The sequence below is a fragment of the Lithobates pipiens genome, unplaced genomic scaffold (assembly GCF_037356315.1).
Source record: "Lithobates pipiens isolate NorthernLeopardFrog02 unplaced genomic scaffold, aLitPip1_a1.2 Scaffold_28, whole genome shotgun sequence".
Classification (NCBI taxonomy): Eukaryota; Metazoa; Chordata; class Amphibia; order Anura; family Ranidae; genus Lithobates; species Lithobates pipiens.
Genome location: NW_027507789.1, coordinates 168354616 through 168381164, shown reverse-complemented (window position 1 = coordinate 168381164; position 26549 = coordinate 168354616). Strand labels below are relative to the sequence as shown.

At 41.5% G+C, this 26549-nt stretch overlaps 1 protein-coding gene across 4 annotated transcripts in view; it reads left to right on the top strand.

Moving 5' to 3' along the window:
• The window catches only part of KRT222 (keratin 222), a 93673-nt gene that overhangs the window by 63070 nt on the left and 4054 nt on the right, over nucleotides 1-26549 (top strand). For all 4 annotated transcript variants that reach the window (XM_077459863.1, XM_077459862.1, XM_077459865.1 and 1 more), the window contains exons 5-9: nucleotides 1619-1789; nucleotides 8760-8891; nucleotides 16833-17053; nucleotides 17865-17935; nucleotides 21601-21706. In XM_077459863.1, coding sequence (XP_077315989.1) covers nucleotides 1619-1789; nucleotides 8760-8891; nucleotides 16833-17053; nucleotides 17865-17935; nucleotides 21601-21706 — 701 coding nt within the window. The remainder of the gene's footprint in view (nucleotides 1-1618; nucleotides 1790-8759; nucleotides 8892-16832; nucleotides 17054-17864; nucleotides 17936-21600; nucleotides 21707-26549) is intronic.

Below are 26549 nucleotides of genomic sequence, written 5' to 3'. Positions count from 1 at the left end.
CACGTAGGGGTGTACTCACTTTTGTTGCCAGCAGTTTAGACATTAATGGCTGTGTGTTGAGTTATACAAGCTGGGCACTCACTACTTTTCCATTGTAGAAAAGAGTAGTTTCTTCAGCGTTATCACATGAAAAGATATAATAGGATATTTACAAAAATATGAGGGCTGTACTCACTTTTGTGAGCTACTATAACTAATTAGAATTGTCTTTCTGGAACTTGGTGAATACATTGACATGGAGCCATTGTCCATTACAAATAATTAATAATGTGTTTTCTCCTTCCATTTCTCCCTCCCTTTTTTCCTTTCTTCTTTTTCTTTCTCTTCTTCCTCCTTTCTTTTGCTTTTCCTCCTTTCCCTTTCCCTCCTCCTTTCCCTTTCTTCCCTCCCTCCCTTCATTTTATTTTCCTACTCTTTCTCTCTCTTTTCCCCCTCATTCCCTATTTCCCTTTCTTACCTTCCTTTTATCTTTTTTCCTTCCTTCCTTTCTTCTTGTCATTCCTAATAAACCCATTATACTCTTTCCTTTGTCTCTCCCTCTCTTCCATTTCTTCATTCTTTTCCTCTTGTACTTCCTTCTTCTCTTTCTCCCTTTCTTTATTTCCTTCCCCCTATTATATTATCCCTAATTATTCGTCTCTTCTCTTTCCTTTCCTCTATTCCCTTGCTTCTTTCCCTCCTTTACTCATTCCTTCCTTTCCCTCCTTTCTTCCCCTCTTTTTTTCCCCTCCATTCTTCTGCTCCTTCCTTCCTTCCTTACTCTCCTTTCTTCCCCAACATTCTTCTGCTCCTTCCTTCCTTCTCCTCCTTCCTTCCTCTACTTTCTTCCCCTCCATTCTTCTGCTCCTTCCTTCCTTCCTTTCTTCCCCTCTTTTCTTCCCTTCCATTATTCTGCTCCTTCCTTCCTTCCTTTCTTTCTTCCCCTCTTTTCTACCCCTCCATTCTTCTGCTCCTTCCTTCCTTCCCCTTCTTTCTTCCTCTCTTTTCTTCCCTTCCATTATTCTGCTCCTTCCTTCCTTCCCCTTCTTCCTTCCTTTCTTTCTTCCCCTCTTTTCTACCCCTCCATTCTTCTGCTCCTTCCTTCCCTCCTTCCCCTTCTTCCTTCCCCTCCTTTCTTCCTTCCTTGCTTCCCCTCCTTTCTTCCGCTACTTCATTCCTTCCTTCCCCTCCTTTCTTTCTTTCTTTCTTTCCTTCCCCTCCTTCCCTTTATTTTCATCCCTTAAAATTCCTTTCTACCCTTTCCTTTCTCCCTCTCTTCTGTTCCTTTCTTCCACCCCTCCCTTACTCCATCCTTCCTTTCTCTTGTTTCCTTTCTTCTTTCCTTCTTTCTTTCTTTCCTTCTTTCCCTCCTTCTTTCCCTCCTTCCTTCCTTCCCTTATTTTCATCCCTTATATTACCCTCCTAATCCCTCCTTCCCTTCCCTAACTTCCCTTCCTTTTCCCCCTCTCTTCTTCCCTTTGTAACATCCATTCTCCCATCCTCCTGTCCATTCTTTTTCCTTTCATTCTACCTCTTCTCTCTATTATTCTCTCATACTTTCTGTTTCCCCCTCTATATTTTCCATCTATCTTCTTTCCTTCTATTCCCCCCCCCCCCCCCCCTCATTCCCTCTCTGCAGGCAGTCCAGGCTATGCAGCAGTTAATTCATCCCATCGATGATATTCATTTTGCCAAGGAGGAGGATGGGAGCAGGATGGAACTGTCCCAGCTCCTCAATGAGATCAGAAGCCACTATGAGGCTCTCATTGCCAGGAGTCACATCCCCTGCGAGCTGTCAGCCAGGAGCCAGGTAAGTGTCCATAGCCGAGCATCTTCTAGGACAGGGATGCACAGTCATTGCAGGCAGTTTGCTTCTTCAGTGCAGGGAATGCTGGGGAGGGAGCACCGCTAGCATTGCAGATAAACTGGAACTATAATGTATAGATGGATGTGTGTGATGCTTACACAGCAGGATGCACCCAGCATGCTTTGCAACATTTATGATCAATAGCATTATCACCCATATAACCTTATTAATGTCCCACTTTCATATTCATCTACTGATGGAGATTAAGCAGAGGCCTAAGACTCATTTTTAAAAATGAATGACATTGAAAATATAATCTTTTCTGAATTGGCTTGCATAGCCGTTTTTAATGTATCTATTTCAACTGTAATTCAACGTACTATAGTTGCCCCAATACATATATAATTCATATGCATTGGATCCTGTAAAGGACACTTGCATTGCTGATTCTGGTCCTTCTGAAAACACTAGATGCCTGGCTGTCTTTTGTTTCAGTTCTTTTAAAATCTCTGGCCTGAAGCATGGAGCAACTGAAGCAGGACAGCGGGACAGCCAGGCAACTAGCATTTTGCAGATGGATAGATAAGTAGCAACCACCTTTTTTAAATCTTCTTAGCAAAGAGTTCCTTTAAAAGAAACTGATGTTAATTTTTACTCATTTTATTTTTACATACTTTCTATAGTATATACATTTATATTATCTATAACAACATGGGCAGCCATTTTTTTTAAGTGGAGGAAAGGTTAGGCTCTTTATCAAGTTTTTGTGCAGTAGGAAGTTGGCATACTTATTTGATACCCACACAATCACAGGGGAGAACATGCAAACTCCATGTACTTTAGGTATTATACTACTTACATTACCAACCATAGACTGTAGTGCTGCTAAACCCCAAAGCCGGCCATACCTGGATCGAAATCTGGCCAGTTCAGCAAGAATAGGTCAAATTTCAATCTGTCTGTTGACAGGCCGGTTGTACTGAAGTTGATCCATCGATCAACGTCAATACAACCAGCCTGTCGTTTTATTATCACCCAATCACTGCTGGAGGCTATAACCACCAGAAGTGATCATTGTATTCTGCCGGTAGAACACACAAGCACTGTGGGAGGGATTCCCTCATCACTATTGACTGTGTCGATGAGGGAATCAAGCAATTTACTTTCCTTGAACCCGTGGTTGAAGGATAGAAAATTGCATTATGTATGGTCTTCCTTAACCATTGTGCTGGCCAGTAAATGTACTGGAACAGTTTTACCTGTAATCCTCTTTTAGACAGTTTAGTGATATGGCACCCTTGGTCAAGAGCATAGCCTAATCCTTGATTTCCACTGCAGCAGCAGCACAGCTTGGTTACAGACACATCCCACGCTTTGCCGATTGGACAATGAATGAGCAGCAGAACATTGATTGGGTCATTCCTCTGACATTCTGCTCTTCCCTCCTATCAGCCCATCAGCAGAGACTGATTAGCTGCAAGCAGGGCCAGGACAATGAAAGCCCCAGGAGCAGCGCCCTCATGCAAGAGGAGAGGTACTATGCGCAGGGCTGCTGATAAAGCATTACAGCTAACATTCCTGTACGGGGCCCAGGCCCCATCAGTGCAAAAGGCGGACATTGTAGTGTCTTATTGACAACTCTTGTGGCTATCCCCTGCAGCTCTGCTGGCTTCTCCTCCCTTTTCTTCCTCTGGCTGCACTGCAGGGGGAATGGTATCTGCGTCCCTACCCCCATGTTGTCTCCCTGTGAAGAGAGGAGGCTTCCCTCCTCTCTACTACCACCAGCACGGCACACAGGGGAATGTTTCAGGATGGGGGGGGGGGATATGTTCCATTTACCAGCCCCTTTCTTTTCCTGAATAAACAATAAACACAGTGAGGGATTGGTATATGCGTCCTTACCCCCATGTTGTCTCCCTGTGTGCCCCCGTCCCTAAAGCGTTTCTAGCTTCCCTCCTCTCTTCTACAACCAGCAGGGCACACAGGGGAATGTTTCAAGATGGAGAGCGGGGGGGGAGGGGGTAAATATGTTCTATTTACCAGCCCCTTCCTTTCCTGAATAAACAATAAACACAATGAGGGATTGGTACCGATCACTCACTGTGTCCATTCATCACTGAAGTATAGTAGATTGTGTTTACTACAGGAAGCCTCAGAGCACTTCCCATTCATTCACTGTCTAGTGCAGCTGAGGTCACAGAAAAGGGGACTGGGGAATCTCTGTCCTCAGTACCTTGCTCTGTCTCAAATGTGAGACATCAGGGGTCTGTTTAGACCCCTGATATTTCATCAAAGCCCCCCAACAGGGCTGTTAAAAATGTAAAAAAATAAAAAGAAGGGGGGCCCTGTCAGGTAGGCTGTACGGGGCCCCATGATTTCTAACAACAGCCCTGGCCATATGCATGCTCCAGATTAGTGGTTGGTAACCAGTGGGCCGAGGCTTCATGGCTGGGAGTGATGCCCTACCATCTTGCAGGCTGAGTTCTGATGTACAAAAGATTATGAGTGTTGTGTGTTCCACTGTGATTGAAAGGACCAATATTTTAAGCCAGGGGGACACCAAGGACTGAGGTTAGCATTAGGCCCTGGAGGGTGTCTGGAACACAGCCGGGTGTGGATGGTGTAGATTTTTATTTTAATAGCGGGTTTGCTTTAAGAACTTGTAATCGCTCATATAACTATATTATCTTTTTTTTTATAATTAATGAGTTGAGCCTTGAGAATATATGACCTTGGGATATCATATCTCATGCTGCTAGAATTGGCATATTTGAAAATTACATGATTTATTTACGTGTTTTACTAAATAATTTAGTTTAATTGAATCAATCATTTTAATGTCTAATTTTTATTTGTTTTATATTATTATTTTTGTCTTGGTTGATGGGGATGTGGGCCTGGGACAGTATCTATGACCAGGTTGTCCTTGTTTACCAAGGTGGCCTTTGTTTTGTTACATGCAGAGAATACTGGGACCTGTAAAATGTAAAAATGAAGGTTGTCTTCTTCACGGTAACCCGTAAAAGTCACGGTTGATTGATTTTTGCTTATTTTATATTGTGGAGCATGTGATTGATCTCACAAAGGTGGCTTAGCGGTTAGCACACCTGTCTTGCAGGCTACATCACTAGGCTCCTTGGTTTATATTCCAATTAGCACAATACCTGCATGGAGCTTCCGTGGGCTAGTTCTGGGTACTCCCGTTTCCTCCTGCACTCCAAAGACACGCTGATAAGATAATTTGCCCTATTGTGTATGTGAGACAGGGACCTTAGATTGTAAGCTCCTCAAGGGTGGGGACTGATCTGAATACACTATATGTAAAATGTTGTGTAAATTGCTGATGCTATACAAATGCATGTAATAAAGGGATACTCAAATCTTACAGAGGAACAGAATCTAAACAGAATCACTGAGTTGGAAAAAGGATCACCCCCCTTTTTGTCAGTATTTTGTTGGACCTGCATTTTGCTTTAATTCCAGCCTTTAGTCTGTTGGGATATGTCTCTACTAACTTTGCACATCTAGACTTTGCTATATTTGCCCACTCTTCTTTGCAGAACTGCTCAAGTTCAGTTAAATTTGATGGTGACCGTTTGTGGACTGCAGTCTTCAAGTCATTCCACAGATTTTCAATGAGGTTTAAGTCTGGGCTCTGAGTAGGCCAGTGTCAACAACCCTATCCTCAGGGCCCAACTAACAGGCCAGGTTTGCAAGATAACTGAAATACATTACAGGTATATATAATATAGTACAGTATATCATTTGCTGCTCAGTGATTGCAGTATTCTAGTCTGCATCTCCCCAAAGGTAATACTTAAAACCTGGCCTGTTAGTGGGCTCTGAGGACAGGGTTGATGACCACTGGATTAGGCCATGCAAGGACATTCACCTTTTTCTCCTTTAACCACTGTGTGGTAATTTTTGCTGTGTGCTTTGGGTCATTGTCATGTTGGAAGGTAAAACCTTCTTCCCATTGACATCTTTCTGGCAGAGGGCAGCAGATTTTCCTTTAAGAATTTGATAGTATTTTGCCCCATCCATCCTGACAAATGCTTCAGTCTCTGCTGCAGAAAAAACACCCCCACAACAGGATATTACCACATCCATGCTTTACTGTAGGAATCGTGTTATTTGGATGGATTTCCACCAGACATATTGTTTGGTGTTGAGGCCAGATAATTTCATTTTAGTCTCATCTGACCACCTTAACGACTTCAATACCAGGCCTTTACTCCCCCTTCCTGCCCAAGCCCATTTTCAGCTTTCAGCACTGTCGCAGTTTAAATGACAATTGTGCGGTCATACTACACTGTACCCAAATATCATTTCTATCATTTAGTTCCTAAAAATAGAGCTTTCTTTTGGTGGTATTTGATCGCCTGTGCGTTTTGAATTTTTTTGCTAAACAAATTCTAAAATTTCTTTGGTTTCTGTTATAAAATTTTGTAAATAAGTATGTTTTCTCCTTCACTGATGGGCAGTGATAAAGCGGCACTGACGGGCACTGATAAGGTGGCATTGATGAGGTGACACTGATAGGCACTCATGGGTGGCACTGGTGGGCACTGATAGGTGACACTGGTGGGCACTGAAAGGCTGCACTGACGGGTACTTATTGGTGGCACTGATAGGCGGCACTGTTGGGCACCGATATGTGGCACTGATAGATGGCATTGATAGGCATCACTGATGGCACTGGCAGGTATTGGGGATGGGCACTGATTGGCAGCTGCTTGGGCACTAATTGGCAGTTGCTTGGGCACTGATTGGCATTTCCCTGGTGGTCTAGGGTGGCATACCTGGTGATCCAGTGTGGTGGCAATCCTTGGTAGTCCTGCCGGCATCACTGCACTGATTAACAATTAACACAGACCCCCCTGTCAGAAGAGCAGCCGATCGTCTCTCCTCTACTTGTGTCTGTCAGATGCGAGTGAGGAAAAGCCGATCAACGGGTCTTCCTGTTTACATCATGATCAGCTATGATTGGACATGGCTGATCACGTGGTAAAGAGCCTACGTCAGAGGCACTTTACAATGATTGGTGGAGCGGTGTGTCAGACTGACATACCACACCACCGATCGCCGTGATGCGCGCCCCCATGGGCGCGCGAGAGTGGTCGTTCTGGAGGGCCATCATATGACGTCCACCCAGAATGAGAGCCACGCCATCCAGCAGCAATTTGACGGCCGGCGGGTGGGAAGAGGTTAAACGCAACTTTAAGATTCTGACGCCAAATGTCAGGCACACTGCGGGGGGGCGCTCTTGCGCCAGCTGCACACTGCTCGATGCAATCATCTAGTACAGAGTCAGAATGGGGATCTGCCTTTGTAAACAAGGCTGATGCCCATTCTGACAGATGACATGATAGAGATCTACTGTTCCCAGTCATCGGAACAGTGATCTCTGTCATGTTCCAGGCAGAACCCCCCCCCCCCTACAGTTAGAACAAACACATAGGGAACACAATTAGCCCCTTGATCGCCCTTAGTGTTAACCCCTTCCCTGCCAGTGTAATTTTTACATTGATCAGTGCCTTTTTATAGCACTGATCAATGTAATAATGTCACTGGTCCCCAAAAAGTGTAATTTGGGGTCAGATTTGTTTGCCGCAATGTCGCAGTCCTGCTAAAAATCGCAGATCGCCGCCATTACTAGTACAAACAATAAAAAATAAAAGTCCCTAAATCTATCCCATAATTTGTAGACGCAATAACTTTTGCGCAAACCAATCAATATAGGCCTGTTGCTTTTTTTTTTTTTTTTTTTTTTTTACCAAAAATATGTAGAAGAATATACATCAGCCTAAACTGAGGGAAAAATGTGTTTATTTTTATTTTTTGGGGGATATTTATTATAGCAAAAAAGTAGAAAATAATGTTTTTTTTTCAAAATTTCGCTCTTTTTTTGTTTATATCACAAAAAATGAAAACCGCAGGAGGTGGTCAAATACAGCCAAAATTAAGTTCAAAATAAGACCGCTTAAGTTTAGTCATTGCGTGATCTTCTAGTTAAAGGTTGGTTTGGATTTGTTAAAGGATCCATAAGAGGAAAAGTATTGTATTGATGTATTTAGGATCTAAAGGAGTATAGGATCCATGCTTTCCTAGCTGTCCACAATATACTTATAACTCTTAGTCAAAATCAGCACATCGAGACATCAATACTTTTCTTGCTTATTCATTATCCAGTTTTGACATCCATTCTGATCAATGTAGTTATAGATATTTCAGTACTCTTTGAAGATCCTTTCAAGGTCTTTTATACTTCTAGTTTAACAGAACATCACAGTCCCAAGGGCACTGCCTGACCATGCAAAAGCAGCAATGTATTTTGCTTTGTTCTGTCCACCCTGATAGGTACTGGTAAATCAGGTGTATGGACTGGTGTTTGTCCAGCTAATTGCCAACATTCATACCAACCTGGAAGATTTTGATCAAGGGTGTAACTATAGCCACAGCAGACTGGGATGAGGCCCAGAATAGTGGTCCATAACTGTCTAGCTGGATAGGAATGTATGCAGGTAGCAATAGCAAATACACTTGAATAAAATATAGCTTGAAAACCATATATGATCACAATGAAATGATTTAGTTTCGTAACACTAGAGGAGTTGCCCTTAATTATTTGTTTTGGGGCCCTGTCACACATTTTTTGGTCCTGCTTCTGGTAGGTCACTTTATGTCATAGAATTCAATTTTCACCCTAAACAAAATATTCACCTTGCTCTCTGAAAAAAGGCCCTGATTTCTGACCTGGAAAATAGAAGATACTATTTTGAATGTTTGTCATGGCATTTGTATAAACTGATAAACCTTGGCAGACTTCAAACGATGTCTGATCTCTGAGAGTAAGAATATACCTGTCATCCGTCAATGTCCAATTCCTCCTGTCACATAGAGTATTATTACTTGACCTATTGTACAGTAAGATGATTTACATTATGAACCTGTCATTTCGATTTCTCTCTAGCTGGAAGAGGAGGAGGCCAGGCAGAAGATGCAGAAGGATGAAGAAGAATTGAGGGCTGCAAGAGCCAATCTGAATGAAGCCAGGAAACAATATAAAACCCTTCAAACTGAGATTGAGTCTCTCCAAGCCATGGTAAATCCCGAAATGATGACATATACACATAGTAGTGACACAGGAAGAATTCTGGGCTTTGGATCCTTCATATTTTTCTTTCGTTTTTATTGTATCTGTTAGTTGCCTGAGAAAGCATTTGAATCCCTCCCTACCAATGCCACAGATAACCCCTCCCCTAGGATAAGCCATGCCCCTCCCCTTTATGGCCACTTACATTCATTTGTCCACTAGAGAGCAGCACTGAAATGGTGCAGTAACCTAGTATCTATATTAGTCTCTCTCAACTTTTTAAACATGGAGGAACCTATATATACTATATTTGCTCAGGGTACATTAGCATGAACACTAAGCTGGTGAAAAAAATTGAATGTGGTGTACTTGTCAACTACTCTATATAACATTTTTTTTTCAGTAGTAACAATGAAATAAAAGTAATAATGTCAGAAAAGGAACCCGAGAGTGAAAATTGTATTGGTTCCCTGGTGGTCAGTTGAAAAATGCCCCCTTCCATTATTAGGCAGCAGAAAAGTATTCCCTTACTAGAGCTGCATGATTAATCGTTAAAAAAGTCGCTATCTCGAATCAACCCTCCCGATCCTAATCAGCCATTTCTGTGATTCTGTGTAATCAGTGCAGAGCCGAGCTGTCAAAAAAAAGAAAAAAAAAAGCTGACAAATGTTTATCAGCATTCCTCAGTGCTGAGAGATAAAAAGAGATACAAAGTATCTTTTAGTTATTTTAGAGATCAAAGGGAAGAACTTTGATCTGTAAATGAGGCCAGTTTAACCACTTAAAGGCTAAACTATTTTTGACACTTGTTGCTTACAAGTTGAAATCAGTATTTTTTGCTAGAAAATTACTTAGAACCCCCAAACATAATTTTATATATATATATATATATATATATATATATATATATATATATATATATATATATATATATACATATACATAATATATATATATATATATATATATATATATATATATATATATATATATATATATATATATATATATATACACATATACATAATATATATATATATATATATATATATATATATATATATATATACACATATACATAATATATATATATATATATATATATATATATATATATATACACATATACATAATATATATATATATATATATATATATACACATATACATAATATATATATATATATATATATATATATATTTTTTTTTTTTTTTTTTTTTTTTTTTTTTAGCAGAGACCCTAGACAATAAAATGGCAGTCGTTGCAATATTTTATGTCACACAGAATTTGCACAGCAGTCTTTCAAACACATTTTTTGGGGAAAAAATACACTTTAATTAATAAAAAAAAAAAGTTAGCCCATTTTTTTTGTATAATGTGAAAGATGATGTTATGCCACGAGAATCATGATCTTTATTCTAAGCAAAAAAAAAATTGTGATTCTCATTTTATCCAGCTCTACCCCTTACACAGTTGAAAAGGGCTCCTGCAGACTGGTGATCAGTGAAGAGTTTCCTTACAATGGTGGCTTGTTGAGAAGGGTTTCTGGAAATTGGTGGTCAGTAAAAAATCCCCTTACATTGGCGACTAGTTCAGAAGGGTTTCTGCAAATTGGTGGTCAATGAAGAGTCATCTTACATTAGCTGTCAGTGAAAACTTCCCTTACATTAGAGGTTAGTTTAGAAGGGCCCCTGTAGATTGGTGTTCAGTGAAGAGTCATCTTACACTGGTTGTCAATGAAGAGTTCCCTTACATTAGTGGCTAGTTAAGAAGGGTTCTTGTAAATTGGTGGTCAATGAAGAGTCGTCTTACATTAGTTGTCAATGAAGACTTCCCTTACATTGATGGTTAATTGAGAAAGGCCCCTGTAGATTGGTGACTAGTGGAGAAGAACCCTTTTACATTGGTAGCCATTGGGAGAAGACCCCTTACACTGATGGTCATTAAGGAAAAAGAGCACAGCTTCCCCTTTTGAGTGAAGTTCCGCTTTAAATATGACCAAAGTAAAGGAATATACTTGCACTTCTAGAATGCAGGATGCCAGCAGACTCTACCAAGACATTTTAGGTGGACTGAAACTTTAAAATTTATTAGATCTAACTAAAATACCAGTATTGGAAGTTCTTACAGGTATTGGAAGTAATTCCAGAGTCTAAAGATGAAAAGAGGTTGAAGGATCTGTGATTTTCCACTATGCAGTCATTTAATAAGCTCGGTCAAAAACGACAAGGCAGAAACCATCGGTTGTCAGCTATGTTTGATCATGTCAAAGTAATTTTAGCTATGCATTGTCTGAGGGAATTCTACTTAAAAAAAACTGTAGATTTATCACATTTTAACAACTGCCAAAATGGGAAAAGCTGAAGAATGCAAGAACCAGACTTTGCCTTGTGAGTTTGAAGCACAGTTTAGGTTAATAGGCACATACTGTAAATTTGCAGCATTTTTTCCACCTTTGATGATCCCACTGCCCTCGGGCACAATTACAGTTGTGCTCATAAGTGTGCATACCCTGGCAGAATTGATTTCTTGGCAATTTTTCAGAGAATATAAATGATAACACAAAAAGTTTTCTTTTACAAATGGTTAGTGTTTGGCTGAAGCTATTTATTATCAATAAACTGTGTTTACTCTTTTTAAATCATATTCACAACTGAAACTACCCAAATGACCCTGATCAAAGGTTTACCATTCTTAATACTGTGTATTGCCCCCTTTAACATCAATGACATCTTGAAGTCTTTTGTACTATATGCAGATGAGGCTCTTTATCTTTTCAGATGGTAGAGCTGCCCATTCCTCCTGGCAAAAATCCTCCAGTTCCTGTAAATTCTTGGGCTGTCTTGCATGACCTGCATGTTTGAGATCTCCCCAGAGTGGCTCAATGATATTGAGATCAGGAGACTGAGATGGCCACTCCAGAACCTTCACTTTATTCTGCTGTAGCCAATGACAGGTCGACTTGGCCTTGTGTTTTGGATCATTATCATGTTGGAATGTCCAAGTGCGTCCCATGCGCAGCTTCCTGGCTGATTTTTTGATAACATACTGCATTCATCATGCCATCAATTTTGACCACATTTCCTGTGCCCTTGTAGCTCACACATACCCAAAACATCAGCAATCCGCCTCCGTGTTTCACAGTAGGAATGGTGTACCTTTCATCATAGGCCTTGTTGACTCTTCTCCAAATGTATTGTTTATGGTTGTGGCCAAAAAGCTCAATTGTGTTCTCATCACTCCAAATGACTTTGTGCCAGAAAGTTTGAGGCTTTTCTCTGTGCTGTTTGGTGTATTGTAAGCCGGATAATTTGTGGCATTTGCGTAGTAATGTCTTTTTTCTGGCAACTTGACCATGTAGCCCATCTTTCTTCAAGTGCCTCCTTATTGTGCATCTTGAAACAGCCATAGCACATATTTTTAGAGAGTTCTGTATTTCACCTGAAGTTATTTGTGGGTTTTTCTTTGCATCCCAAACAATTTTCTTGGCAGTTGTGGCTGAAATTTTAGTTGGTCTACCTGACTCTTGTTTGGTTTCAACAGAACCCCTCATTTTCCATTTCTTGATTAGAGTTTGAACACTGCTGATTGGCATTCTTAATTCCTTGGATATCTTTTTATATCCCGTTCTTGTTTTATACAGTTCAACTATGTTTTCCCACAGATCCTTTGACAATTCTTTTGCTTTCCCCATGACTCAGGAACCAGAAACGTCAGGGCAGTACTGGATGAAAGATGCAAGGGTCTGTTAGGAGACCAGAAACGCATTGACCTTTTATACACACACACTAATTACAAGCAAACAGATCACAGGTTAGGATGGTTACCTTTAATAGCCCCCTTCAATCCCCTTCAATTCAATCCCCTTTGTTTCAACTTGTGTGCATGTTATCAGGCCAAAATCACCAAGGTATGTAAACTTTTTATCAGGGTCATTTGCGTAGTTTATGTTGTCATTATGATTTAAAAAGAGTAAACACAGTTGACTGATAATAAATGGCTTCAGCCAAACACTAACCATGAGTAAAATAAATGTTTTCGTGTTATTCATATTCTCTGGAAAATGGGCAAGAAATCATAAATTCTGCCAGGGTATGTAAACTTATAAGCACAACTGTATCTGGCATGAATGTAATCATGTCACCTGGGCTTTATTTCCATAAGGCATTGCCTAAGGCTGTAGGGGTAGAGGGGGTAGCAGCAAACTTTATAATTTACTCATTTTATTAACTGTGGTGATTTTTTTCACCTTTGAACATTTCTGGCTAAATTTAGCCATAGAACTGTAAGGACTAAGGGGATAAGACAAGACTCTTTGTATTTCAAGCAACATGAAGCCATCTCTCCCTTCTCTTGTTTGGTGGTCTGTACAATTGAAAAGCTGACCAAATGCTGCTTCCAACAGCACTTTTCTAGCAGTAGTATGTACCATAGTAATTACACTTGGATGTAAATACTGGCATGGGGACAAGGGGTTCAACACCCCCCAAAAAAAACTAAACCCTGCACTATGTATGTTACATACATCTGACGCCTACATTCTGTATGTTACATACTCATGACCACTGCAATCTGCACATTGCATACACCTGACCCCTACACTCTGTACATTACATACTCCTGATCATGGCACTCTGCACATTACATACACCTGACCCCTACACTCTGTACATGACATACTCCTGATCATTGCATTCTGCACATTACATACACCTGACCCCTACACTCTGTACATTACATACTCCTGATCACTGCACTCTGCACATTACATACATCTGATCCCTGCACTCCATAAGTTTTTTTACACAAAATATAAAAAAGATCTAATTGGTTGCTATTGGCAAGAACATTTTTTTCCTTCCCGTCTTTAGTTAAATGTCTGTAGTACCTACTGCATATTTTCATTACTTGAGTTTTCGACTTTATAGTGTTAAAAAAAATGATTTAGTATGGCTCCAAGTAAAGAGTTACTTCAGGAAGGCTATAGCTGGGATATTTTTTCAAACCTTGGGATGTCAACTAGATAAACTAATCATTTGAGAAGGCTGAACCTGGGAAAAAATGGTCCTACTTACATGACACAAGTGTGGAGAGCATCTTTATTGAGGCTTATTTTGCCTCTCAAAGTAGTTGAGATCCCAAAATTGAGATTGTCATCAATCCAGCATTTAGATGGTAAATCGACTTTGCATTTTCACCATGGAGACCATTTCCAGTACGACTCGACATTCTGCATTTATTCAATGTATTTTACTGTTTTTGCAACAACGTAAGCTGTTTGTTTGTGTATGTACTTGTGTATGTACTTGCCATGAATGGGCAATCCATGCATGTGGACCAAAGTTTGTGGAAATGTAACCATCTCACCAAAATAGCATGAGCTTGTTAGACAACCTATTTCAAAACCATTGTCATTACTATGGATACCCCCCCCCCCCCCCCCACTTTCCTTTTTCTCTTGCAGACATAACAACATCCACTCTTCTGGGTCATTCAGCCCAAAGAGCTTTTGTGGAGCCAGATACCTACCTTGAAATTGGTGTTCTAATTTATCTGAAGGATGTTCAATAGGGACATGGTCAGAATTCTGTGCAGGCCACTCAAGTTACACCACATCAAGCTAATCAAACCATGGTTTTTATGGAGCTGGCTTTTTGTACAGGGGCACATGTCAATGCTGGATTTCAAAGAGGCTCCTTCAAACTATTGCCAAAAGGCTGAAAGTGAACAATTGTCTAGCTATGTGCTTGGTTCAAAATATGAGGTTTTGAAATGTAATGTTCAACAAGGGTATATAGGTGTGATGGTCAGTTGTCCACAATCTCTTGATAATATAGTGTTTTTTTCCTTTACAAGTTACTGAAGAACTGGTATTCACTGTAATGTTTTACCAATGCTGAAGCCAGTCTACACATGGTACCTTGATCTGTTCCACTGTTCCATAGTTGAAGAAACAAATTGGCGTTTGGGGAGATTACCTATTATATGTTATGTTGTCGCTTCCAAGTAGGTCAGAAATGTCCTGCCTCCCAACTGTCCCTCTTGTGGAACCAAAACCTTCCACCACTCTTTTCTTTTCAGTTGTTCCTGTTTTTAATTTGTTGTAGAGACATCCATACAAAGATGTACTATTGAAAGCTAAACCCTAATACCCCATACACACGGTCAAAAATTCCAATGGAAAAAGTCAGATCGGATTATGTTGTTGGAAAATCCGATCGTGTGTGGGCTCTTTCGGACTTTTTCTGTCGGAATTTCCGACGGAAAAAGTTTGAGAGCTGGATCTAAAATTTTCCAACAACAAAATCCAATCAGACTTTTTCCGATCGTGTGTAGAGTATTCCGACGCACAAAGTGCCACGCATGCTCAGAAAAAATTACGAGATGAAAGCTATTGGCTGCTGGCCTCTACATAGTCCCATCGTACGTTTTGTACACCACCTTGTTCCGAACGATCGGATTTTCCGACAACTTTGTGTCGACCGCGTGTAAGTTGCGGCCAAACTCCGTCGAAAAAAATCCGACAGATTTTGTGGTTGGAATGTCCGACCGTGTGAATGGGGCATAAGATTTACAAAAAAATACCATTGGACCCTTATTACTCACTCTGGCAGACTTCGGGGGCTCGCCTATTCTCTAAAGCGCTTCGGGTTGTAGGCAGGCCCTCACTGTCCTTTAAGTACAGTGTAGGTTTATTTATCCTGCATTGTACTTAATGGTATCACCATGTATGAGGCTTTGGGGGACTGGTGACTCAGAGTTGTGAAAGCTTGCTGGAGCAAGAAATAAGGTAATTATTACAGCTTATGGCTCTACCTCTAGACCAGTGATTCTCAACCAGGGTTCCGTGGAGCCGTAGGGTTCCTCCAGAGGTTGCTAGGGGTTCCTTCAACATTGGGCAATTTCTGCTTTTCAGATAAGTTCCCTCGGACACCATTGTTCCTTTTAGCTATCTGTAAGGAGGCAATTCTTCCCAATGACCCCAAGTGTAAGGACCATTCCTCTCACTGACCATCACACTAATGTATCATGAATTGTACATTTTTAATTTTTAGCAGGGGTTCCCCGAGACCGGAGAACTATTTCAAGGGTTCCTCTGTGTTGAAAAGGGTGAGAAAGGCTGCTCTAGACTAATGATTGCCTCTATTAATTTTAAAAGGGAGTATAAAAGAAAAGTAGTGGTCCACATAACTGTGGTTTTACCCTTTGCATACATACTTTGTGTGAAAAGTTGTCCCTCTTTCTCATTTCTGCAGCTTGGGAGGAATGTGATAAAGTACAGCAATTCTCAAAATGGGTGACGTCACTTGTAATTTTTATGACATCTACAGCCAGACTGTGGCCCACCTGAATTTGCTGTATTAAAACTCAGATTCACAAATATATTTTTTTAGACATGTATTGAAATCATTGCCTTGTTATCTTCAAGGAAATGGGAAAACCTGGCCGCAGAGATTTTCCAATATGGTGGAAGGTCTATGTGGTAGAAGACATACAGTATTTAGCATGCAGTTGTTTTAGTTAATTTGTTTATCTCACAATACTTGGTTGTCACTGGTTCCAGGTGTTTCATTGCTTGCTAAAATTTGGCTTATGTGTGAAGGATGAGACGTCACCAGCAAGTTTCAGGGCCACACAGGGACCCTTCCTTAAGATGACATATTGATGAGTGTGAGGGTGGTCACTATATGGCCTTGAGGAAGGGACCCCAAAATGTTGCGTTACAGATGATAAATGCGACTTTGCATTAATATGTAAAAGTGTATAGTAATTGCATCAGAGAGCTGGTGATTTATCATTCTTTTATTGTGTTCTATGAGAAACCATCCTCTAGCGTCACTCCAAGCAGCCCTCTGCCACCAAGGTCAAACCCTGTAAAGAGTGAAGTCCATACCTATACTTTTACTGTCTAAAAAGCTAACTCTGAATTGACTATTGTTGTTTTAAAGGAGAGAAGTCTGAAATTCAGGCTACATTCCACAGAACAGCACCATCAGAAGCAACTCGAAGCACTGTCAGCCATCATTGTAGACTTAGAACAAGAGCTACAGGAGGTCAGAGCTGGGGTTAGGACTCAGATACAAAAACACCAGCTGCTTCTCAACACCAACATGAAGCTGGAGAAAGAAATCTCTGCATACCGAAGCTTGCTGGAAAGGGAAGAGACTAGGTAGGTCGAATAAACTGTAATCCATCAATTATTAGGGAATTACAGCAATAGGGAATAGTCCTGGATCCCACAAAGTGCAAGCTTGCGCAACAGAAACGCGTATGTATAAAATATAGAGCAAAAGATAAGTAGTGAGGTACTCCATAACACTAGTTTGGTAGAGATGTCTAACCCAGTTGTGCTTTCTTGCAGCTGGTGCTACTGATCTGGGATCCCAAAAAGAATTCCAGAGATACCAGTCATGAGTGATGGCCTGGAGGGCATTTTACCCCGGTCCAGTCCAAATATCATATGTTGGGCTGGTAGTCCAGAGTTTTGGATACAGTATGGAAGGGTTAAAACTCCTGCAAGTTTATTTTTCTTGTACCTTTGAGGACATTTCGCTCCACTTCCTGCCCCAGAGACACAAAAAGAAGTTAGAAGAAAACGAGTGGAACCTTAGCTGTCTCTGGAAAAGGTATGCCAGGTGGAAGGTTCCCCCTTACCCTTAGTTCTGGCAACTCGAAAATGTTGTATTTCCACTCGCTTTCTGTTAAGCCTCATAAACACGATTAGAAAATCAGATGAAAAATCCCACTTTAACACTTTAAAACAAAATTAAATTAAACAATTAAAACAAAACCTTTTTTCAAAAAATGAGATGAGGAGGGTGAGCTTTGAGATTGCACTAAATGCATAAGAAGACTTTGCTAATATTGTACCCCCAGGCTGTGTGCCCATGATGTCCTGGGCTCACAGAAAGTAGGTTGAATGATGCTGGGTGTCACTCAAGTTATGAACATGTGTAATTGTCAGTTGTTTTATTCTGTAGGTTATATGGTACTAAACAAATCCAGGAACCCAAATCATCTACAAGCAAAATAAGTTTTAACTTACCTTCAGGTGAGATTACAGTATAATTCTTTTTAGAATCTCAAATTATATTAAATGTTTAATGTCTATATCCAGCCAAAGCTTTTTTTTCTCAGTTTTGGATAGAGTGAGGAAGGTTAAGAACCCTTACTAGGCTTTTACTGCTACACTAAATTGTTAAAGTATTGGGACACCTGCCTTTACACGCAGATGAACTTTGATGACATCCCACTCTTAGTCCGTAGGGAATGTTTGACCATTCTTCCAGAAGCGCATTTGTGAGGTCAGGCATTGATGTTAGACGAGAAGGCCTGGCTCACAATCTCTGCTCTAATTCATCCCAAAGGTGTTATATTGGAGTGGAGGTCAGGACTCTGTGCAGGCCAGTCAAGTTCCTCCACCCCAAACTCGCTCATCCATGTCTTTATGGACCTTGCTTTGTGCACAGTCATGTTGGAACAGGAACAGGAAGGGGCCATTCCCAAACTGTTCCCACAATGTTTTGAGCATAAAATTGTCCAAAATGTCTTGGTATGCCAACGCCTTAAGAGTTCCTTTTACTGGAACTAAGGGGCCAACCCAACCCCTGAAAAACAACCCCACACCATAATCCCCACTCCACCAAATGATTTGGAGGGGTAGCCCAATACTTTTGGCAATATAGTGTGAAGGAACTTGACTGACCTGCACAAAGTCTGGACCTCAACCCAATAGAATACCTTTGGGAGGAATTAGAGCAGAGAGTGCAAGACCTTCACATCAGTGCCAGACCTCACAAATGCGCTTCTGGAAGAATGGTCAAACATTCCCATAGACACTCCTAAACTGTTATGGCTGCAAAGGGTGGGCCAACTCAATATTGAACCCTACGGATTAAGACTGAGATGCCATTAAAATTCATGTGCGTGTAAAGGCAGGTGTCCCAATACTTTTGACAATATAGTGTATCTGTGGTTCCAGTTAGGGAGATCTGCCCTCAATTCCTGTCCTGCTAACAACATTTTACAAGTCAGGAAATGAGTGGAACTCTCCAACAGCAACATAGAAATAAAAATGCTTTTCTTCAGTAGAGTAAAAAAATCTGACCCCAGTTACAGTTTTTTATTTATTTTCTGTCTGTTGCAACCATTGGCAGCAAGACGGGAAGTGAGGATAATTCTCTCTAACTAAGCCCCAGAGAGCAGTAAGAAACAGGTTTAGCCTTCCCCACTCTAACCACAATAAACATTTTTTGCATCAAATTAAATGTTTAATCATTTTGAATATATTTGCTTTTTGTATTAACATTTTTTATAGTTATGAATAGAGTGCAGCAGCGTTAGGAGAATGTGACCCCGTTTAATAGCTTAGAGCGCAGCTCCAAGTGCCCATCAATGCACCCCAATGATCCACTTGTAGCACTGACCCCCGAAAGAGCGGCTGATTTTATTGGACTTACCATTACCTTCTTGACCTCGTGTATGTCTAGGGGCTTCCCGAGGTTGATGGCCCAAAGGATTGTAGAGACTGACACTGGATCCATTCGAAGGATTTTTATTTGCCAAAAAAGAGGAGACAAAACCCAGTCTCTCAATGAGGCTTAGAGGGTTTTAGGTAGAAAGTTCAGGTACTCTTAGAACTTATCCAAAATAGGTAGTCTCTCACTATAGAAATCCAGAGAATAGCCATTCACAACTGGATCCTCACTGCTACTGGATAGACCTCCTCTCACCAGGCCTAGCAGCCGATAGAATGCTCAGATAAAGCGAAGCCTCTGCCACAGACTTGCATATGGAACACTTGAATAAAGTCTCTGCCACAGACTTGTTGTAGAACACTTGTAGTAACTGAAGGATGTAGTTGAATTTTAGAGAGCCCTCATACGGTACCAGTATCTTGCAGCCGGTCCGGCGATGCCGTACGAGTGTAGATTCACTTGGGGTCTTTCAACTAAGCTTCCAGGCTCTTTCTGAGAAGCCAGCCTTCAGCGTGGCCTTCTCCCGAAGAGTCCACCCCTGGTTGCTTCCTCATTTGCTAGGCCTCTCCACAAATGAGACAGCACCGGACCACCTCCGAATCCTCCCTCCAGTTACTTTGCCTCGGGCTAGCTAGCCCCGAGACTCGAAATTGGATGGATCCGTACCCCAGGCCATGAGAGCCATGGGGGCTGGTCAGGAGGACCAGGACCAAACAGGCAGAAAAATCTTCTGGACCGGAAACCCAGAAGCACGTGATGTCAGTACCTTAAGTACCCTCTCCCAGAATGCACAGCAAGATGACACTCCCACTGGGCTTGTTCCGAGAAAAAGTGTCACTCAGTGCGCCCAGCTGAACCGCGTTCTCACACCTGCCAGTGACGACAGGGCCATCTATGGCCAAGCGGAACACAGTGCAATCCAGCTAGACTGGTACTGAAACCTTAATTTGGTATAATTAAACCCAAAACCAAACTGCGGTTCTAGGAACATTAAATGGAGAAAAGCACACTCTTCAGGAGCCGGCGCTACACACTACATTCAGGTGCCAGCATCTGTAGTGCTTATCCAGGCCTGCTATACTAATGTGTAATCCAAAGACACAGCACTCCTGACAACTTGCGTACTAAGATCAGATGTAAAGCAGCCTCAGCCCCTCTCAAGCCACAATGTCTGACACATTTTACCCCGCTCATAAGGCCTTGTTATAGGTTATTCATGTCCATTTCTCTCCCCCATCAGTCAATTTGTCTGCCAGGAGCAAAAAGACACACCAAAACTTCCAGGTATAAAGAGCATTAGACTCCCCTTCCTTCTAAGAGCATCCATAACAGAAACCTAGGGGTGTATTTATAAAATAAAATTTGCATCACTATTGGTCCAGCGAAATGGCTAGCTCATTTGATCTGTGGGGCATAAGTGAATGTTCTCAAGCTATTGCTTTTATGGGTTGAGTGTTATGCCCTGTACACGCGGTCGGACTTTCCAACAGAAAATGTGCGATTGGATCGTGTTGTCGGAAAATCCAATCGTGTGTGGGCTCCATCTGACTTTTTCCGTTGGAATTTCCGACACACAAAGTTTGAGAGCTGGATCTAAAATTTTCCGACAACAATATCCGATCGTTTAAATTGTGATCGTTTGTAGACAATTCCAACGGACAGAGTGCCACACATGCTCAGAATAAATTACGAGAAGAGAGCTATTGGCTACTGGCCTCTATATAGTCCCATCGTATGTGTTTTACGTCATTGCGTTCAGAACGATCAGATTTTCTGACAATTTTTTGCGATCGTGTGTATGCAAGACAAGTTTGGGCCAAAATCTGTTGGAAAAAAATTAGACGGATTTTGTCGTCGGAATGTCCGACCGTGTGTACAGGGCGTTATTCATATGTACAAAAAAAGAAATGGAGTGGTTTGGGAAAATCTTGCATTATGACCACCAGATGGAGTTGACAACCGTAGCAAATAAATAATTAATTCCTATGACCTTCTGCTCTCTCTAGTGGCCATCATGTGGTATCTTCCTGAGCCACTCTATTTTTATAAAGGAATAACATTTGACCTGTAGAGGGAATAGGAGTACCTTCTATTGTGCCTCATTCACAGAAAACAAATGCACCACCAATAGTTTTGCTGGACAAATAGCTGTGCATTTTTTTTTTTTTTTTTGTGATAGTGTTGAAAAAATGCATGTATATGACTAATGGCTAAATGTGTGAGGTTTATATTGTTGCAGGATCTGTAGAAAAAAATACAGAGGTCTGTAAAGAACCTTCAACAAAACATCTACTATTCAATGGTAATATAGCAGAGGAGGGTGCAGAAGCCAGTGCTACAGTACAGTAAGTATTGCAAGTTATGAATTAAGCAATGACTAAGAGTAGCATACATGGGCACTTTGGCTGGGGGATCGGATCAAGTATTGGTGAGCAGTGCTGTTGTTGGCAATCCATACATGTGTTTTAATGCTGTGTTGTGCTTTCTTGGTTTACTTCAAATATCTCAGTTTATTTCACCCCCATCTACTGGATACACTGAATTAAGGATACACTGAATTAAAGATACACTATCTTACCAAAAGTATTGGGACACCTGCTTTTGCATGCACATGAACTTTAATGGCATCCCAGTCTTCGTTTGTAGGGTTTCATATTGAGTTGGCCCACCCTTTGCAGCTTAATAGCTTCAACTCTTCTGGAAAGGCTGTCCACAAGGTTTAAGAGTGTGGGAATGTTTGATGTTTGATCATTCTTCCAGAAGCACATTTGTGGGGTCAGGGTATATGAGGTCAGGACATATGGATGAGAAGGCCTGGCTCGCAGTCTCTGCTCTAATTAATCCCCACAGGTGTTCATGGAGGTCATGACTGTCAAGTTCCTCCACCCCAAAGGCACTCATCCATGTCTTTATGGACCTTGCTTTGTGCACTGGTGTGCAGTCATGTTGGAACAGGAAGGGGCCATCCCCAAACTGTTCCCACAAAGATGGAAGCATGAAAGTGTCCAAAATGTCTTGGTATGATGATACCTTAGGAGTTCCCTTCACTGGTACTAAGGGGCCAAGACCAACCCCTGAAAAACATCCCCACACCATAATCCCCCCTCCATCAAATGATTTGGACCAATGCACAAAGCAAGGTCCATAAAGACATGGCTGAGTGAGTTTGGGGTGGAGGAACTTGACTGGAAATTAACTTATGCACTACTCAGTGTATAGATTACAACTATGACAAAATAACAGTGCAGCAAAATGGTGATAAAGCTGCCAAACTCCTTAGTGTCACTAACACCAACAATGTTATTAAGACCTATAAGTGGGAGAAGCGCTAAATCTAAGTACACCAATATAAGTGTAAAAACGTAAGAGACATAAGTAAAGACAAATAAAGTGAGAAAATTTACAATATTGAAAAAAGTCTAGTGCACAAATTATAAAAATCAAATGGCAATAAAGTGCAGCCCTTCTTCCAAGATAATTGTTGAGTGATTGACGGACAGATCCCAGTGTCAATGATCACAAATATGTACTGAATTCCAAAAGGGCACCAATCCGCTTCCATGGGCAATGGTCGCTCACCTCAAATCCAAAGATTATGCACATCAAAATAGCAAAGCAATCTCCAAATGATGTCATCCATCAGTAGTCATCGCACATGCAATAAGGAAAACATCTCCTCATAGTGTAGTATGAAGCAATAGTTTATTTAAAACAAAGGTAGACTTACATTTAAAATTGAAGATATGTGAGTAGCCACAGCAGAGTGAGGTCACACATCAACAAAACGCTGTGAATGGAAGACTTCCTGTTTTGGCCGTAACCGTCACCAGGCTCCTCAATGATTGATAAAGTCACGTGACCGTGACGCAACGCGTTGGGAGGAGCCAAACTGCACTTTATTGTTATTTGATTTATTTTAAAACGTGTGCACTGGACTTTTAATTTGATTAATTTTTCATTCAATACAGTACATTTTCTCACTTTTTTTGTCTTTACTTATGTTTCTCAAGTTTTTACACTTATATTTGCTTCTCCAACTTAGAGGCTTTAATAGTGTAAAAGTAAAGCCATTTTGGATAGATTAGAGAAGCATCAGAACCCATGTCAAGTTTTATTGTTGTCTGTGTTCCTGGTAGGAAGTCTCTGACCATTGTAACCAGGATAAAAATATTACGGGAAATTCAAAATGTTGTTACCAAAAAAGGAATAGACTAGAAGAGAAGGTAAACCTTTCAGAGGGTACACCTTTTCTGGTGACAACTGTTTAGGAGGGGACTCACCCCACTTTGTATGGATTTTTTCTCATTTCCTGTTGCGTCTTCAAGACAAGAAGTAAACAGGACATGGACAGCAAAAAATACAATTACAGGTTTTTTTTTTTAACTCTTTACTTCAATCTTTTACAATACAAGGATATAGCCACATCCTTGACACCCCCCCCCCCCCAGATCCCTACTAAACTTACCTCTGTGGGTATGAGCTGTCAGTTTCTACGCTGCTGGTGTAGCATTCTGGGTACTCAAAAATCTCGCTCCTCTTCCCCTTATTTCTGTAGGGCTTCAGGGATGGATCATAGCAGCTGACCAAGTACAGTGGGGACTGGAAATGGGGGAGGAAGTGGGTAGGGTGTTAGTTTACCTTTTCTTTTTTTCTGAACTGAGAACCAACTGAAAATCCCTAAATCACTCTGTTTGTGGCCCTGCCTGCCGCCTCCCGCCAAACATCCCTTAATTGAAAAATCGGAGGAACCAGCCAGAAAATTAATGGCCGAGGAGCAGCTGCATCCATTCAGATATAGTCGCTGTTCATGTATGTTGACAGCCAGCCAATAGTTGCAGTGGGGGATTCATCCATCCATGCTGTAAAGCATGGACAGAGGAATTGGTTATATTTTTCTCATTCCCCTCGCAGGCTGAATGAAAAAAAAAAAAAATCTAAAAAAGTGTATGGCCAACTTCACAGAAGATAGAAAGATACAATTAGGAATCTTAGACTTTCTAGGAACACTATCTCCAAGGCTTACATTTCCGTGTGATTTACATTGATAAGCTGAAAAAAAAAAAAGAATGGAATGCAATGGAAGAGAACCCACAGATCAATGGGTCAGAGGAGTGAAAAGTGGAGTAAGGAACACAGGCGGTGTCACGGTCAGGGGTCAGAATCGGAGACAAGTAGCTCTAGGATTAGAGATTCTCTCACCATGCTGGAAGATGATGTGGGCTTTCATAGGGTCTAAGAACTAACCAGTATTCACCAGAGCTCCTGATATTGCAGATGGGTTTTTCTCCATATTAGTACCAGGTTGTGGTCAGGATTGCAGGATTGCAGGATTGCCCCACCAGGTAGGGATCAAGCAGAAGTGCTGTCAGTAAACCAACAAAGGGTCGGTAACAAGTGAATCAAGCAGAAGCATAGTCAAGGAACAAGCCAAAGGTCAGTAATGAGTAGACATGTGCATTCGTTTTCGTCCGAATGCATTTTCGTCCGAATTTCAGCTATTTTCGTTTTCGTTTTGACAAACGATAACGAAAGCACAAAATCCGAAAAACGAAAGATCCGACATAAATAAATGCTTTATTTTCGTTTTCATTGTTACAACAGTTCGATATAGAATAGGAGATTCGACATGACTCTAACAACAATCTGTGTCTATAGAACCTGTGTTCGAATGTGCCTAACCTTACCTCTATTAGTCCAAGATTATATAGAGAAAATATTCGACAGAGAAAAAAGATTTGACAGAGAGAAAAGATTCTGCAAGATACTGTCCTAAAAAGTGTTTGGGGACCCGGGTCCTGCCCCAGGGGACATGGATCAATGCAAAAAAAAGTTTTAAAAACGGCCGTTTTTTCGGGAGCAGTGATTTTAATAATGATTAAAGTGAAACAATAAAAGTGTACTATTCCTTTAAATTTCGTAGGGGGGGGGTTGTCTATAGTATGCCTGTGAAGGGGCGCATGTTTCCCGTGCTTAGAATTGTCCCTGCACAAAGTGTCATTTATGCAGGAAAAAAAGTCCTTTAAAATCACTCGCAGCTATAATGAATTGTCGGCTCCCGTAATACAGAGAACACTCATTGAAAGTCATTGATAAAAAAATAAATAAATAAATAAAATAAAAAAGCGTGGGGGTCCCCCAAATTCAATTACCAGGCCCTTCAGGTCTGGTATGGATATTAAGGGGAACCCTGCCTCAAATTTAAGAAAAAATTTGACGTGGGGTTCCCCCTAAATATCCATAACCAGACCCTTCATGTCTGGTATGGATATTAAGGGGAACCCCGCGTCAAATTTTAAAAAAAATTGACGTGGGGTTCCCCCTAAAAATCCATACCAGACCCTTTATCCGAGCACGCAACCTGGCAGGCCGCAGGAAAAGAGGGGGGGACGAGAGAGCGGCCCCCCTCCCTCCTGAACCGTACCAGGCCACATGCCCTCAACATTGGGAGGATGCTTTGGGGGTCTGTGACCCCTCAAAGCACCTTGTCCCCATGTTGATGAAGACAAGGGCCTCATCCCCACAACCCTGGCCGGTGGTTGTGGAGGTCTGCGGGCGGGGGGCTTATCAGAATCTGGAAGCCCCCTTTAACAAGGGGACCCCCAGATCCCGGCCCCCCCCTGTTTGAAATGGTAAGGGGGTACAAAAGTACCCCTACCATTTCACAAAGAAAGTGTAAAAAATGGTTAAATAAAACAAACACACTTTTGAAAAATTCCTTTATTAAAAATAAAAAAAAGATTCCAGCGGCGGTAATCCACTCTTGCTATCCAGCGACGGACGGTCATCTCTCCAGCGATGTCTCATCTCATCCAGCGCAGCGAATCCTCCGTCCTTCTTCTGTCTCCGTGGAGGAGACACTGCAAGGATTCCGGCGGCTGACGTTTCTTATATACGGAGGGCGGGGCCACCCGTCACCTGACCCCGCCCCCCTCTGACGCAAGGGGAAACCCGGGGTTCCCTGTGACGTAGGGGTGACCCGCACCCCTCTGATGTAACACAGGCAGGTTTCCGTTACATCAGAGGGGGGCGGGGTCACCTATACGTCACGGGGAACCCCGGGTTTCCCCTTGCGTCAGAGGGGGGCGGGGTCAGGTGACGGGTGGCCCCGCCCTCCGTATATAAGAAACGTCACCCGCCGGAATCCTTGCAGTGTCTCCTCCACGGAGACAGAAGGATGGATCGCTGCGC